This window comes from Natrix helvetica (genome assembly GCF_964273705.1).
Source record: "Natrix helvetica genome assembly, chromosome: 3".
In the NCBI taxonomy this organism is placed as follows: Eukaryota; Metazoa; Chordata; class Lepidosauria; order Squamata; family Natricidae; genus Natrix; species Natrix helvetica.
The window spans coordinates 84,715,617-84,732,474 of NC_138549.1; the positions used below are offsets into that span (position 1 = coordinate 84,715,617).

Below are 16,858 nucleotides of genomic sequence, written 5' to 3' on the forward strand. Positions count from 1 at the left end.
TTGATTAGAAAGCAGCCATTTCCACATTTAAGCATTTCATGGAAAATATCTTAGAAAGTGCACATTAAGCATTCATTTCTAGTAGGACTCTCATTTCTTTACTCAAGAACTCATATAAACAGTTACCATGTTTTCAGCAACGTACAGAAGATGCTGTGAATCTCTGTAGAGATGGATTGAAAAGAGTGCTGTCCCCAAAGCTTTTATTGAGTACAAAAAAACTTGGCCATTTTTTTCATATTTGGATTTTAAAAACCAAAATGTGACCTCAGCTTAGAATATTTAAAACACCATTTCTGTCATTAAAGAGCCGTGGAAGAAGGAAGAACTGCCTACTATTCAAGAATGGACGTTAAAAGTAGTAAACTTAACAGAGATGGCCAAAATCTCAGCATATTTGAAGGATTATTCAGATAAGAAATACAAGCTGGAATGGAAAAGATGGATTTACTACATTCAAAATAAATATCGGACTAAGAAATTCCAATTAGCTTATGAATGAACAAGGAATGTTACAATTTATCCAAAGTTAGTTTAATGAAAGGGGAGTTAAAGTACAAGAGGAGGTAGGATGCTATAGTTAGTTAGCTTATGTTAGTGTATGATTGTTAAATGTTTATACCCTGTATTTTGCTCTGGGGGGTTGGGGGGAGGGAGGGTTGGAGGAGGGCTAGGGTTGGGGCGGAGGGAAGGAAGGGGAAGGGAAAATATTTGTAAAAACTATTAAATTCTTTAATAAAAAAAAAAAGAGCCGTGGTGGCACAGTGGTTAGGATGCAATGTTACAGGCTAATTCTGCTGATTGCCAGCAGTTCGATTCTGAGCAGCTCAAGGTTGACTCAGTCTTCCATCCTTCCGAGGCCGGTAAAATGAGGACCCAGATTGTTGGGGGCAATATGCTGACTTTGTAAATCGCTTAGAGAGGGCTATGAAACACTGTGAAGTGGTATATAAGTCTAAACGCTATTGTTATTAAGAACTTTCAATTCTCACTTCTTCAAAACTGAGATCCACACATATTGCCAGGCTAATTTTTTCATCTCTTTTCCAATTTGCATAAAGCTACCAATATTTTAGGAAAATTGTTTTCCCTACTAGCTATACACAACCTTCCATAGATCCTGGATGTAAATGAACCTGAATTTATATTAAGCAGCTTTTTAATTTTTTTAAATGTTGAATTTACAATTGAATTCTGCTGAGATCTCAAGTAAAAGAGCACTGTTGGTTTTGATTATTTCCTGGTTCACCTGCAAAATGATAAAGAGTGAGATAATCCAAAGAAGACCAAGGACAAAACGCTACCTTGTATACCAGCTCCTATAACAAATATTTTTTGATTATGAATAAAATGATTTGGAGGAGAGAAAACTACTCTTCCCATCCATTTCTGAAAATACTATTCAGCAAAGGTTCTGCAATACTTAGAATTACAATGCAATTGTAATTTTAATGATGTATTGCCACACTAGTTAGAACTAAGAACCAGATGTTTTGCAGTAGAAATTGGGGAATATTTTAATAGTGCCTCGGGCCCAAACTGTATGACTTTAATAAGTCTGTTCATATAAACTCAACCCTGGCCTGGTGTAATCACCTATGAAACTGCTGGACTGAAGCCATTTTGAAAATAATAGGAACATATGGACAATGGGAACAAAATGTTTCCTCGCTCCCAGATTTTCATCTATTATCTGTTTCATCTCACCTGGCACTCCTGTTATAGAAAACTATTGTAATCTACAGTAATGCCTGATGATTTATATAGGACACTTAACGAAATTTGCATGATAAAGATTTGTTGAGCAAGTCCTGACTGGCTTGGTTCAAACAATATGCTGAGCAGTGGTGGGTTGCAGGCAGTATGCCCCGGTACAGGAGTACTGGAGCCTGCCCGGAGCACTGGGTACCGTTCCGGTACGGTGCTCTGGAGGGCCCGCCTGCCCGCCCGAGCTCCTTACCTGTCCTTTAAGCCTTTGGCGCTTCCACGCATGCGCATGGCATGTATGGCACCTGCACGACATTCCACCAAGCAGCTGCAGCGTCACGGAGGCTTGTGGAGGTGTCACAGGCAGGTACGACGCATCCATGTGGGTGACGCCGGGCCAGTTCCAACTGTACCAGTTGGAACGGGATCCGGAACCCACCACTGATGCTGAGCTATAAATCATGATTGATTCATGCAAAGGGAGTCTGAAAATAAACTTTGTTTTAAGCTGATATATTATCTGTAACTTGCTATGTTTGAAAGTTAAGGTATGTTACTGTCATGCCTTTGATTTAAAATAAGGACTTAGATCCAACTTTACAGAGAATTAGAGAAGATTCAGATTAAATAAATCAATTATCCCATGTATGCTCTTGTATTCTCCCCAAACTGGAAAAAAAATATTAAGAACAAATATTAGTAATATATATTTAAAAAGTATCTAGGCATATCTGGAGATAATTTTAATAAAATTAAACATTGCTTTGGAAATGGTCTCATCAGTGAGATAACAGGGAAATCTACCCAGAACGTAAAAATATTGTAAACCTAAAATCTATTTGAAGGCCTTATATTTATAGTTTAAATAATATATAAGTAACAGGTTTGTGGGGATTTTTCAACACCAGATATATGACAATTTTCCTGAACTTTGCACTTTTCAGGTGTGTTTGGAGCACAGACCTAACTAGTCTCAGGACATTTGGCTTTGGATCAAGACTAGCTTTGAAGTAAAGTGGGAAATAACTTAAAATAGAGCAAGTACATGATACTAAATGCTCTTGGTAATAAAAATACGAAGAAAATGTGGATATTACTCTCCCAATAAAATGTATAGCATTTTACCTATTGTGTTGAAGACTGAATTCATAAGTACATGGTACTTTCCAATTTTTAGTAGGTAGTAACTGTCTAACTTGATTCATTTTGGTGAACTCAGACATTCTATATTCAAATTGTACCTGGAAAAGTAATTACCTTTGTAGCAGACATTCAGTTTTTTAAAACATTTTAATTAATTGAAACATTTTCATTCCACGTTCAAACTGTAAGGATTCAGTCTACAACAAATATAATAGCAGCCAATTAAAATTCATAAATTGAAGCAATTAAAATCGTAAGAAAAAATATCATTGACAATCACAACTAAAATATGAACATAAAAGAAATAAAAGCAAGAAATGTATGGAGGAAAGGGTATTGATTTTGCACTTTTGAGATTCTGAGGGGTTGTGAAACGTTATCATGGGTGGTTGTAGAGTGAGCCAGATGTTTACATTGGATTTGTTATTTCCGTCTACGTATTGGGTCCTTCCCAATAGGGATAGGCAGATGGTGTTGCTTAGTGATATTAAAGACATTGTTCCAAGAAGTAAGCTATTCCAAGTGCATATAGTCCTTGCTTAACTATCACAATTGGGACTAGAATCTTGGTCCTTAGTAAAGCAGTTAAGCAAGCTATCATGATTGCTCAAGTGACTGCTTTGCTCAACAAATGCAATCCCAGGACTCCAGATCATTAAGCAGATGGATTCCCTAGTAAGGAGCAAGGGGTACTTTGGGAGGGTGGGAGATCCTGGAGGCTCTGCTCAGAAGCTGAAAAATCCTGCTGAAATCCAAGCAGGGTTTTAAGGGAGAGACCTATGTAGGCTAATGCTGCCCCTGAGGCACCCCATACTCTTACCTAGCTGCCCTACCTCTACACTTAGGAGCTGAAAATCCTCCTCCAAAATCCAAGCAAGATTTTCAGCCGCGGAGTGAAGAGATAGCTATGCAACCTGCACTGGTCCTCCCCATCTGCCTGAGGTACCCCACAATCCTTATCTTACCACGCAGCCTCTTTGCTTACTGCTATGATTTTGACTTCCTTTCATCTCTGTGCACTGAAAGGAAAGTCGGGATGAAGGATCAGCGCCCTCCTCCCCATCAAAGGAGTTCACCTCTCTTCAGCAGGCAGCTTTTTCATTCAGCCCCCAGAGACAAGAGAGAATCCTCTTGATAGGCGGCAGCAGCTTGCAACGTTTCCTGCTGGTTTCCCTATTGATTTTCTGGGGAAGCTGGCAGAGAAAATTGCAAAAGACTATCACAGGATTGTGGAAACTTGGCAGGTACTGGTAGTTGTATATGCAAACAGATTGCCAAACACCCAGGTCACACTCACATGACCATGGGTGGAGAGGTTGCAACATTGTATGACAGCCTGATTTTACAAGCCATAAAACACCCTTTTCTGAAGCCATTGTAAATGGTTGTTAAATGACTGGTCATTAAGTCAAGAACTACCTGTAAAGCTGCTTGTTGCAATTGACAATTTGATCAGTGCCGATGGTGTTCAAGGGGCGCTCACAATGTTTTGATATTGCACCCAAGGCACTTGTTAGTTTGGTACTATCTTTGCTTTCTTCGGTCACAGTCATCCCACTTCTATTTGCAGGTCTTTATATTTTACGACGACAATTGAGCCCAAAGTTTATGTTGCTCAGTGAGAAATGTGTTAAGTGCGTTTTGCTCCATTTTACGACTTTCCTTGCCACAGTTGTTAAGCGAATCACTGCAATTGTTAAATTAGTAACCCGGTTGTCAGGTGAATCTGTTTTTCCCATTGACTTTGCTTGTCAGAAGGTTGTAAAAGGTGATCACATGACCCAAGGACACTGCAACCATCATAAATGTGAGTCAGCTGTCAAGCATCTGAATGTAAATCACGTGACCATGGAGGTCATAAATCTGAAAAATGGTCTCATTTTTTTTCAGTGCTGTTGTAACTTCAAATAGTCACTAAATGAACTGTTGTTAAGTTGAGGACTATCATTTTTCTGCCTCCAGGTATTGCAATGTTGTCTTTCTTATTAATAACTGTTAAGTCTGGGGTGTTATTTGACCAATAGTTGTCTAAAGACCCAGAGCATCTCAGTTTTTTTCATTTTCTGTTACTTTATCTAATTTGTGGTGCCATAAGTTATTTTTCTTCTTTCTAATATCATTATCCCTCTTTTTAAAATATGTTTTGATCAGCTCAAGTTAGCAAGCATACCTAGTACTCCTACTTCCTATTTTCCCCACAACAACCCTATGAGGTAGACTGGGTTGGAGAGACTGGCCCAAAGTCACCCACCTGACAATTTATCCCACCATGCAGATGTATATATTTTTTTCTAAATCGGGAAAACATATCATAGTTTTAAAAGCCACCAAACAGTCCTGTAAACTAAACATTTTGTCATTCCCTTCTTTGATTGACTGACAAACAATTTTTGTGGCAAGTGGACAGAAAGCAGAAAAAGCAAAAGGCTCTGCTATTTTTTTTCCTTCAAGAACTTCATATACTGTATATCTTCATTCTATTATTGGAAAGCTGAGCTCCTTTCCTTTCTAGTCTAGAATAAGTGGAAATGGACAGGAAAACACCCCAAAGTGCTTTTTCAAAAGGCAATTGGACTTTTGTTTTGGAAAAAACAAAGTCCAGGTGTCCATGGAGATTCTCAGTCATCCCGGTTGTCCCAAAAGTGCTTTTTCAAGTGGCAACTGGACTTTCTGTTTTTTCTTTGAAGATGTTTCGCTTCTCATCCAAGAAGCTTCCTCAGAAAGAGTTGAAGAAGCTTCTTGGATGAGAAGCAAAACGTCTTCAAAGAAAACCCAGAAAGTCCAGTTGCTTCTTGAACAAGTACCTTTGGGACCCTCGGATGACTGAGAATCTCCATAGACGACTAAGAAAACACCTTACACCCCAACCCATGATTTTGCGCAGGCGCGACCTTAAGCAAGCAGAGTCTACGGTTACCGTGGAAACGAACTACAAGATTCTTCTTCTAAACCTCCCTCTCCGTCGACTGGCGCTCTTCCAAAACCCGCCCCACACCTCCTTCTCCGCCCCCGCCCCCTTTAATCTAATTCGACGTTCGTCTTTAAAGCTCCGCCCAACCGTAGAACGTCCTTTTCTCGCGAGAGGCGTGAGGTGAGTTTCTCAGGGAACTCGGGCTCCGGAGATTAGAGTTGAGGTAATTTAATGCGCCTCGTCTTTTTTTTTTCCCCTCCCCGCGTGAAATGAGAACGAGCGCGGGACAAAAAGCGCGCGCCAACGCCTCTTTTAGCGGTTTCTTTAGCCGAGTTGGGGCGGGGGAGGGCAGGCTTTCCTCTGTGATGGAGGGGAGGGTACAAGGAGATAAACCCACGATACAGCTGTCATTTGGGGTTACACGTTGGCTTCAGTTCTTCCTTCCTTCCGCCCCGAAACCCGGGCCAGAAACCGGAGCTGGTGGACACCCTCTCCGCCTCGGGGACTGAGGGAGAAAGGAAGCCGAAAACTCGTGATAGGAGGGGATAAAATGACCCAAAATATCTAAATTGCTAGAAAAAACGTGGTTTTGAGACAGAAGCTAGTGGCCATCCTGTGTGTGTCGAATTGCTTCGCCATACGTAACTATTCATGATTTATGTCAGGCTAGAAATCGGCCTTTTTTAACAAGGTGACCTTGGGTCGACCCAGCTCAGGCAAGAAAGGAGATAATTTTTTTTCTTCATGGTTACGTAAGTACAGGTAGTCCTCGACCTACGACCACAATTGAGCCCAAAATGTATGTGGCAAAGTGAGAAATTGACGAAATGAATGTTTGTCCTATTTTATGATTTTTCTTGCCGCCTTGGTTAAGTGGATCACTGCTGTTGTTAAATTAGAAACATGGTTATTAATTGAATCTGGCTTCCCCGCTGACTTTGTTTGTCAGGAGGTCCCCAAAAAAGGGAATCCTATGACCCTGGGACACTGCAACCGTCATTAATGTGAGTCAGTTGTCAAGCATCTGAATGTAAATCCGTTGTCAAGCATCTGAATGTAAATCGTGTGATCATGGAAATGCTGAAATGGTCATAAGGGAAACATGGTCATAAGTCACTTTTTCCAGTACCATTCATGAAGCGAACTATTGTAAGTCGACTACCTGTATAAACTCATATCCAAGCCTTTGAAGGCGCTGCTTATGGTGGCTATGTTGTGAGATGAGAAGGTGAGGATTTTAGGAGTTTTTTATATGTGGATTAAAATGTCGATAAAGAGATTAGTTAAAAATTCTACAGTCTTGATGTAACCCCTCTTCCCCCCATGCAGATGTAGACCCCTCTTCCCCCAAATCTGGTTTTTTCCTCATTTTAATTTTCACATTTCATTTCTCATAGGTACATCTATTACTGCCTTCATTTTGTGTTTCCTACACACTATCCTAGTGAATAGTTGTCATGGCTGCCTAGGATTGTCCAGATTTGAACCTCATCTTTCACGTTTCAAAATATCTAATTGGATAAGGATGATGATATTGAGACAAGGTTGACTCAGCCTTCCATCCTTCTGAGGTTGGTAAAATGAGGACCCAAATTGTTGGCGGCAATATGCTGACTGTAAACCGCTTAGAGACGGCTGTAAAGCAGTATATAAGTCTAAGTGCTATTGCTATTGCTATATCCATTCAGTCCTGTACAAGTCTTGGCAATTTTATGGGCCAGGTGTCTCCATGCCTTCCGATCTTGCACTGCTTGTTTCGAGTTGTTCCAAGCTCTGACTTGATGGTGGCCTAATTGTAAAGGAAGCATTATTCTGTGATGGAAAAATTATGTAACAAGTGATCAAGTCTGATTTGTTCAATCCTTGAAGCTTCATGTTATAATTCTATTAATATCTTAGTATTCCTGATACTTTTCCGGTGTTGCTTGTGTTTCTAATATTAGTTGAAAACATATGTGTAGTTACATCTAACAAGTTATACTATTTTAGTTAATTTAAAGTGTTTTTATTTTCCATTTCTTTTCTTGGGAAAATCTATGGTAGCTAATGGGGCAGTCATGAAATGGGAATTGTCCTTTATTTCAAACTGTAGTTACTTGACTGAAGCAGTCAGAGGTATCATAAAGTAGTTTTATACAGAAAGTAGGGAAGGCTAGTAATGTTACCCTTCTCCCCATTTCTTCATAACTTGCACACAGCCTTGTCCTATTCAATTTTTCCAAGTTTTTCCCTTCTGCTTGTCCCTCCCCTCCACTGTTACCAATAATCATGGGTGGCATATCTGTCTCACAGAGCCACCTATTCTCTGATCTCCTAATACCTTTCCTCCTTTGCATTCTGTCAATTATTGCTGCCAATGTCCTAACACAGGGGTGTCAAACTCGCGGCATCACATGACGTATTGGGACTTTCCCCCCCTTCTCTAAAGTGGGCGGGACCGGGGCCAGCACGTGATGCAACTGACCTGTGGGCCGCAGGTTTGACACCCCTGTCCTAGCATGACATCCTACCAGGATGCCAGCACTCTGAACTGCACAGTATTTTCTTTTTCTCCCTCCTTTTCCTCCTTTACTTGTTGTTTCCACTCCCATTTTCATTTCCAAAGAAATCCATGATTTTGCCTTTTTTCACTACATCCTCCCCATTTCTTCCTGGAATAACTGTATTTTGATCCTTATAACACTTTAATACTGTATATGGATTAAAATAACCAAATCGTGCATGTTTCTGTTTGTACATAGACCACCAAGTCTAGCTACTTAATGGATGGAGTGGTTCATGCATGGAACATTTTGTACATATTTTCTGGCTAAGTATAATACATCAAAACAATTATGAGATTCCAGAAAAATAGTTGAAACTGTGACTAAATTGTATAGCCATTAACTCAGCTTATTAAAAAAGCTTTTAAACAGAGTACCAATTAATCAAAAAGGCAATTGCTAATGATCTGAAAGCCTTTCTAAAATGAAGATAAATGCCTTGATAAAAAAATTCATCTGTCCTGTATGTGAAAATTAATAACAATAATTATTCAGTAAAGTAACAAATAATTTCCCTTTCCCATGAGTACATTCTGAGAATAGTATCTGAAAAATATATATGTAAAGTGTCCTCAGTGAGGTCTGAGCTAACCATTGACTGGAAAAGAGATCTTGGGTCATAGCTTGATGAATGCATTGGCATAGTTTGCTTAGGAAAACGATTTAAAGGATTTTAAAAAGTACTATCATAATGGCATTAAATTCTGAATGTGGCCCATTTTGTACACAATGTACTGTTCGAGTTGCTGCACCTTAAAAAGTTTATAAAGTTGAAAGAAGTAACAAAAAAGAGTAGTTAGAGAAGGGAATTTAGTTTAGCCCCAGTTGCAACCAGTCATTAACAAATAAGCTTAGTATTTTTAGAACTTGATAAAATGTGAAGTGATGTAGCTTAAATCAATTTATATAAAAAAGTGAAATTATGCAGAGTTTTTATTCTGGACATATCTATTTTCTGTTTTGTTTACAATCTCCTTCCCCTACTTCTCTGCCACTATGTAGCCCTTAATACATTTCTAAAAGTCTTCATGCAAATAATTATGGATACATGATAAAGTAATGCTTAGAAAATATTGTAGCCCTTGGGATTTTTTAATTTAGGGAAATATGTTTAAGATGGCTGATTATGTGCATTGTGTGAAGGAATTGGCCTGCATCTGAGATTATCCAGTGAAATTAGGTTTTGGAACCTACACGAAATGTAAAAGAAAACTATTCTTCATACTGTATGTAGTTGAGTTACATAATTAATTACAACATGTAGAGATGACAATCAACCTAAATGCCTTTGAAAGGGCATTTATTTTGATAGATTTGAAAGATAACTTTATCTGTTTTAAGGATTGAAAGTTTGTTGAAAGAAACTAAAACGCCCAACTTCTTAAATGTATGTGGTAAAACACTAAATGGATGATAACTGAGTACCAACTATAAAAAAGTGACAAAAACAAAATAAGTGCATTGAAGTTGTTTGATGATACAGAGAGAATGATTGACGATAAATTGTGAAAGAAACATATGGAGGAAGAATGAATGGACTCGGCTGAAGAGGAAGATAAAAAAAAAATGAATGGATTTGATCCTGAAAAAGAAAGAAATTGGGAGTTTAAGGAACAAATAAAATATTGGGGAGAATTAATATATTTACTTATGATGGAAATAGTTTAGAAAATATTCTAGTATTTTTAAAGGAGATCCGTTTTATAATTGATACAATGTTTTTAATATTCCTTCTATTAGGCATATTATCTGTAAGTGTTTTGTTGTTGTCTGTAAATTATATTGATTTGAATTTCAGATGATCTATCCAGTAATTTAAAGTAAAGCAGAAAGTCAAGATTGTCATGGGTTTATCTGCATCTTCTCCGTTAACTACAATTCAGACAACTGTGTCAGAGCAGCCTCAAAATGAAATCTCACAATGTCCCATGCATCAGAAGAACGTGGAAGGTGACTGTTCACTCTTATTAAACTAATCAGGCATTTTTTCAGGAATAAAGATCTTTTTAAAAAACAGGAGCAGTATACACATTTTCATTATAAGTATTTAGCTACTGACTGATAAGCATGAAAAACTCCATCTTCCATCCATTTAGTTGTAGAAATGGGTTATAATTGCTGCATGGTACTTCTTTATCCCTCCTTAATTTAGAGGAAAGCTAAATTTGGCCATTGAAGTCAAATAGCTCAGAGGTAAAATTTCTGGCTTGTTTCTAATGGTTTGGAAGAACATTAAAGAGTAAAATGAGTACCATAGGCCTTGCTAATCTGAAACAGAGACGAGAAGTTGCATTACAGAATTAAGTTTTTACTCCTAGTACGTATGTAGATTAACATCTGGAGTTTTAATACTTTTTTGCTGTTTCAGTCTCTCCAATGAAATCCGGTGACAGTTCCAGTGAGAAGCAGAACCCACCTGTCCCTGCACATCAAGAAAGAGCATATGAATATGTACAATGCCCTGCTAAATCTCCTACAGAAGAAAAGATTGATCCTAGCAATATGGTAACTTCAGTCTTGTTCCTCCAGTGCACTATCAATTACAAAAGAGATGTTTTGTAAGATTAGGTGTCAATTTGCTATTACTCTGTTTCTGCTTTCAAAATGAGTTCTTAAAATCTTAATGCTTCCATTTGTCATATTGTAACTGAGACTAAATTAAACTTTTTAATAACTATCAAAGATGAACACAAATTTTCCTGCTGAAAACATTGTACCTGGCTGTCCTTAGAAATAATCAAGATATATTCCTTTCTTTATATCTGCCTTTTTCAAAGCACAACTGGCATAATTTTGGAAAAGCTATTTTTCAAGTAATTGTGCCAATAAGTTTAGATATTTGTGACAGTCGCTGTATTCATTTTTTAATAAGAATTTGGCTAGTTTCTAATGTTTTAGCTAGGTGAACTCAGTGATTGATGAAATGTTATTAGTTTAACTTGAGAGGCGTATAACATGAAATTCTAATGTTGCAAACAGCTTCCAAAAACCTTAAGTGCAGGATTACCGTCCCTTCAAAATTAATTTTAATATGAGAAAAAGGAGAAATTATTCCTCTCAAGGTGAATGTGTAACCTTTCAGCGCCTTTTTAAAATTAAGAGCATGTCATAGCTGTTTTAACAGTTTGGCAGTGGAGATACTTTCATTATATTTAATAATGCATAACAAGTATATAGGTATGTAGCTTCCATATATTAAAGCTTTCAGCATTACATCATTTTTTCTATTCCTAATTAAATTTTAGTCATGTTTAATTTCGGTTTTCATCTCTGCTGTTCCCAATTGTTTATATTTCTTGCTAATCTGTAAGATACATTATAGTTCCAAAAAAGTATCTCAGTTGAAAAGAAAGAGATACCCAGAATTGTTAAGAATTGGTCTTTGATTCCCAGAAACCTATCTACAAATATAGAAAGGAAATAGTTGAAAAACTGCAGCGGCATAAATTAGGCAATCTCAGAATTAGGTAAAATCTGCATGGAGTACTAAAAGACAAACGTTGGTCCATTCATTATTTGGCTTCTAGTCAAAACAACATACCAGAATTAAACTTATTTTAAATACATTATTATATATATTGTATTTGCTTCTCTAACTTTCTGTTTTTAATATTTTATTTAGATGCCACCTCCTAATCAACAACCATCCCCTGGGCAACCTTTTCAATTATCTACAGTAAGAGAAGAGTCAACTATTCCTAGAGCTAATTCAGAACAAAAATGGGTTTATCCCTCAGAACAGATGTTTTGGAATGCAATGCTTAGAAAAGGGTAAGTGAATTATAAATTTAGTTTTATATTAGTTTTGCAGAATAATGATATGTATAGAAACACAAAAATATTTCTCATATCTTCCTATTGTAACATTTGACTGAAATTCTCACAAAAAATGATTTTTTTGAAATACCTTTACCTAAAAATGGTGAGAAAGGATTTTTTTGGTAAAATATGAGTAGAAATGACATAGTTACTGTCACTCAATTATTTATACACGATTACAAAAGGAATATGTTACTCAAAACAGTATATTTTCATGTTTAGAATAGCAGTATATTCAGTTAAAATAATTTTTGCATTCCTTCTTTGGACCAGATTCCTTGGCTGCTTCCAAACCGCTGCAGTTTATTAGAGATTTCTGGAGGTTAAACCCACAATTCATTATCAATTAAAAATGATAGAAAAATAGTTTGGACGATATACAGGATTTTTGGAATATATAAGAATTCTTCAGGTTAATTGGACTTTCCAGAAGTCAGTCAGAAAAATTGGTTGTCATTTTTCTTAAGCTGGAGAAGCGGTAGTTTTGAAAGTACACTGATATGCCTGCTTTAATAATATCCATTGGTAGCACTTTATTGGTTGAATGTTCTTATTATGGAGCACCAGAGATTTTGAGGTTAAGAGATTATGTTGTTAATGTATTTTTAAATTCCAAAAATATTTAGTTCTCCTTTTATGAATTTATACTTGGACAGTTGCCAAAAAGATTAATTGAAAGCAAAACTAAGTTTTTTCCAACAAAATTCATCAAATCTTAGCTTTTGAACTGGCTCTTTATTGCTGACAGTTTGATTCCAGGTGATCAAGAGTTATCTTACTTTAAAAATGAGTTGTAATTTTATATAGATAATAATTGCTATGTTATTATTAGTGTTGTAATAATGTAGAAGCATTGGATTTTTTTCTTTTTCTCCCTATTCATGCCCCAACCTATCTGGAATTTGGGGCAGATTTGCAAGGTAAATGTTAATTGGCTTTGTTGTTTACATTTATTAAGTTTTAAAAAGCACCTAAAATCTTCTTTTAAATGTGTGCTTGTGTACATGAGTGCATGTGTCCACGCCTTCAAACCAGTGTCCACACCTTTGAACCAATGTTGACTCTGGTGTTTGCCTGGATGGCTCCCTGCAGTTTTCTTGGCAAGATTTCAGAAGTGATTTGCCATTGCCTTTTTCCTAGGGCTAAAAGAGATGGTCACCCAGCTGGCTTTATGCTTAAGCTAGGACTAGAATCGCCAAGTCTTCCAATTTCTAGTCTGATATAATTACCACCATACCAAACTGGCTCAAAATCTTCCTTAGTAGTTTCTTTATGTGACATTATTTATGAACTTTGTACTTGCTTCCTAAATTGCACAACGACTTATTGTATGTTTAGTAAAAGAGTAGGGAGAAGTTAATCTTGATTCAATGTTTAAGGTCAGCACAATTCTTTCCCCAATTAGAGTGAAAGAAGGAGGAGGAGACAGAGATATTTATTATATTGTATTTACGTCCCTGCTTTCTTCAGGGAATGGAGGATTATGTAATACTGCCTCTACACAACAGCAGTTGTAGGAAATAACTGGGTTGAGAAGCAGTGAACTGGCCCAAAGTCACTCATCAAACTCAGTGGTCAAATGAAGACATGAACCTGGATCTTTCCAGTCCATCCCAACATCTTAAATCTTACATTATACTAGCAAATACCACATAAATAGCTTACCTCTTTGTCTTGCTAACTTTTTCAGTATTGTTTTTTGTTAGCTGGAGATGGAAAGATGATGACATGAACCCAGAAGATATGTCTAATATTATCAAAATTCATAACCGGAACAATGAACAGACTTGGAAAGAAATTTTAAAATGGGAATTACTTCATCTTAGGCAAGTATATATACAATCTTAAATGATAATGCTTTCTGATTTGCATGTCTGGATGTGTTCTGAAAAAAACAATAGTGCCAGGAGTTGTCAACTTACGACCACAATTGAGCCCAAAATGTATGTTGCTAAGTGAGAAATTTGTTAAGTGATGTTTGCTCCATTTTGCAACTTTTCTTGCCTCATTTGTTAAGAGAATCATTGCAGTTGTTAAATTAGTAACATGGTTGTTAAGTGAATCTGATTTCCCCATTGACTTTGATTGTCAGAGGATCACAAAAATGTGATCACATGACTCCAAGACACAGCAAATGTCATAAATGTGAGTCAGCTGTCAAGCATCCTAATATAAATCATGTAACTATGGGGATGCTGCAACGGTCGTAAATATGAAAAATGGTCATGTCACTTTTTTCAGTGTCGTAGCTTCGAATGGTCACTAAGCAAACTGTTTTAAGTCAAGGACTACCCATATTCTAATAGTAAAAATGGGAAACTGATAGAAATCATTTCTGGACATTCTAGTGATTCTTTTTTCCCCCAACCTATACAACGTCAATAGCTCTCCTTTAAGTCAGTATCTTTGAATCAGTGTTGACTCTTGGTGACTGCCTGGCCTAGTTCTTGCAATTTTGTTTGCAGGATTTCAGAAGCAGTTTGCCACTTAGGGGTGTTTCCTAGGCTGAGAGAGTGTGTCTGCCCAAAGTAACACAATTAGCTTTGTATCTAAGGCAGAACTTGTAGTGTTCTGATTTCTAGCCTGATGCTTTAAGCACTACACCAAATTGATTCAGTTTAACTTCCTAGAATCCAGTTTGTCTTTAAGTACAAGTATTCCTCAACTTACAACAGTTCATTTAGTGACTGTTTAAAATTACAACAGCACTGAAAAGGTGACTTATAACCGGTTTTCTCATTTATGACCATTGCAGCATCCTCATGTGACATGATCAAAACTCAAACACATGACAACTTATGACTGACTCAGCCATAAGTCGAGGACTACCTGAATTCTTAACAGACTGTTTGAATATTGTTTATATTGTCATTAGATCAATAAGCATACTTTTCCTCAAAAGATATGTGGGGGCATGACCTTCATCATTTCTTGCCAATCTACATATGTAAGTGAGATGCACAATAAATATTATTCAGTTCTTCACTATCCTTGCATTCTAACCAGAGCTGTAAAAGCCAGGATAATGTTTTTAAAAATGTAATAATTTTTTTTGTTTCTATTTTTTGGATAAGTATTTCTGTTACTATAATAAAATAATATGAAAACTAAAAAATGAAAGTATACTGCTGCTTTTTTGGAAATCACAAACTTCCTATTAACAAAAATGATAGATATTTAATTTTCCATCAGATTTATATTAAAATATCCCTCCAAATAAAATAAAATTAACATACATTGCTACAGAGAATTAATATAGATATTAATCCCCCATATTAATACAATATATATTATAAAATCCTCTAGAGTTAATATATATATTATTAACTTTAGAGGTTTGCTTTTAATTGATATTTCTTGTGAGCATTTTGTAAGACACAATATTTTATTTTCTAAATTGGGGACTTCTTTTGCTATGACTTTTAAGTCTTAGTTATGGCTGTGTAGGGCTGAAATGTCTGTCTTGGTTGGATGTATTCAGTTTATTTTTCTGCATTGTTTTTTATTACACAATTCTAAATTTGTTTTTTAGGGACTGTCCATGTGGACCAACACTTGTACGATTTGGAGGTAAAGCTAAGGAATATTCTCCAAGAGCTAGAATACGATCCTGGATGGGGTATGTTGATTTTTTTTCTGTTTAAAAGGATAAAAATCTTAAATTTAGGTTTTTTTTTTTTTTTTTCAACAGAAGACTCAGTATTGGTAATATGGTACCCCCTGCAATTACAATTGCAAATGTGAGCTACATACTATATATACAGAGAGAACATAATTATGATTTGCATTTCTTTCCAGTTATGAACTTCCTTTTGATAGACACGATTGGATTGTTGACCGCTGTGGCACACAAGTCCGATATGTTATTGATTATTATGATGGAGGAAATGTAGATAAGAACTATCAGTTTACCATTTTGGATGTTCGTCCTGCTTTTGATTCCCTGACTGCTGTGTGGGACAGGATGAAGGTGGCTTGGTGGCGCTGGACTTCATAATTGATTTTATATGGTGTGAACAGGACTATATTATTTCAATCTAGTGTTATTCTGACAGTGAACTTCAATAAAGTTTATGTTACCAATGCTTCTATTTGATGGCTTGTATTTATGCTCAAAGTGGGGATAATGGAAAAATAAATTATTTTAAATGCACCTTTATTTTAAAATTATAGCTTCAGAGTTTTCTTTTTGTATTGACCTTTTAGTCATATTTTACCAGAATACTCAAAGGTTCCTCATGCATCAAGATGATTTAATTGGATTAGTTATTAGCAGTATTGCTTTGATATCAGTGCCCTAAATCTACAGTTAAATATAAATTTGATTTTACTTTGAAAAGATACTATCTGTTGTCAAAAAAAGGGAAAAATAGAATAGAAGAGTAGAATAGAATTCTTTATTGGCCAAGTGTGATGCTTCAAAATGATCATAGTCATAAACAAACTATGTTTTATTCACAAATCAGTGTATAATACCCACTATAAAGTATTCAGAAATCATTTGATATAATAGACAAAATTGTCAGGCATGATTAAGTACGGGTACTCCTTAACTTATGACCACAATTGAGCCTCAAATTAGAAATTCGTTAAGTGAGTTTTGCCCCATTTTATGACTTTTCTTGCCACATTTGTTAAGTGAATCGCTGCAGTTACTAAATTAGTAATATGGTTGTAAAGTAAATCTGATTTCCCCACTACCTTTGGCAGAAGGTTGCAAAAAGTGGCCACATGA

At 36.3% G+C, this 16,858-nt stretch overlaps 1 protein-coding gene across 4 annotated transcripts; it reads left to right on the forward strand.

The window, feature by feature from the left end:
* Positions 1-5,820: 5,820 nt before the first annotated feature.
* On the forward strand, positions 5,821-16,208 carry HCCS (holocytochrome c synthase). 4 transcript variants are annotated; one of them, XM_081946617.1, is made up of 7 exons: positions 5,821-5,941; positions 10,103-10,254; positions 10,673-10,809; positions 11,927-12,075; positions 13,830-13,949; positions 15,656-15,742; positions 15,922-16,208. In XM_081946617.1, the coding sequence occupies exons 2-7, from the start codon at positions 10,149-10,151 to the stop codon at positions 16,118-16,120; spliced, it is 798 nt and encodes a 265-aa protein (XP_081802743.1). In that variant the 5' UTR covers positions 5,821-5,941; positions 10,103-10,148; the 3' UTR covers positions 16,121-16,208. The 4 variants fall into 4 exon arrangements, with proteins under 4 accessions (XP_081802743.1, XP_081802742.1, XP_081802745.1 ...); XM_081946616.1 differs by having other exon boundaries at positions 5,845-5,984; XM_081946619.1 differs by lacking the exon at positions 5,821-5,941 and adding an exon at positions 6,965-6,989.
* Positions 16,209-16,858: the final 650 nt, after the last annotated feature.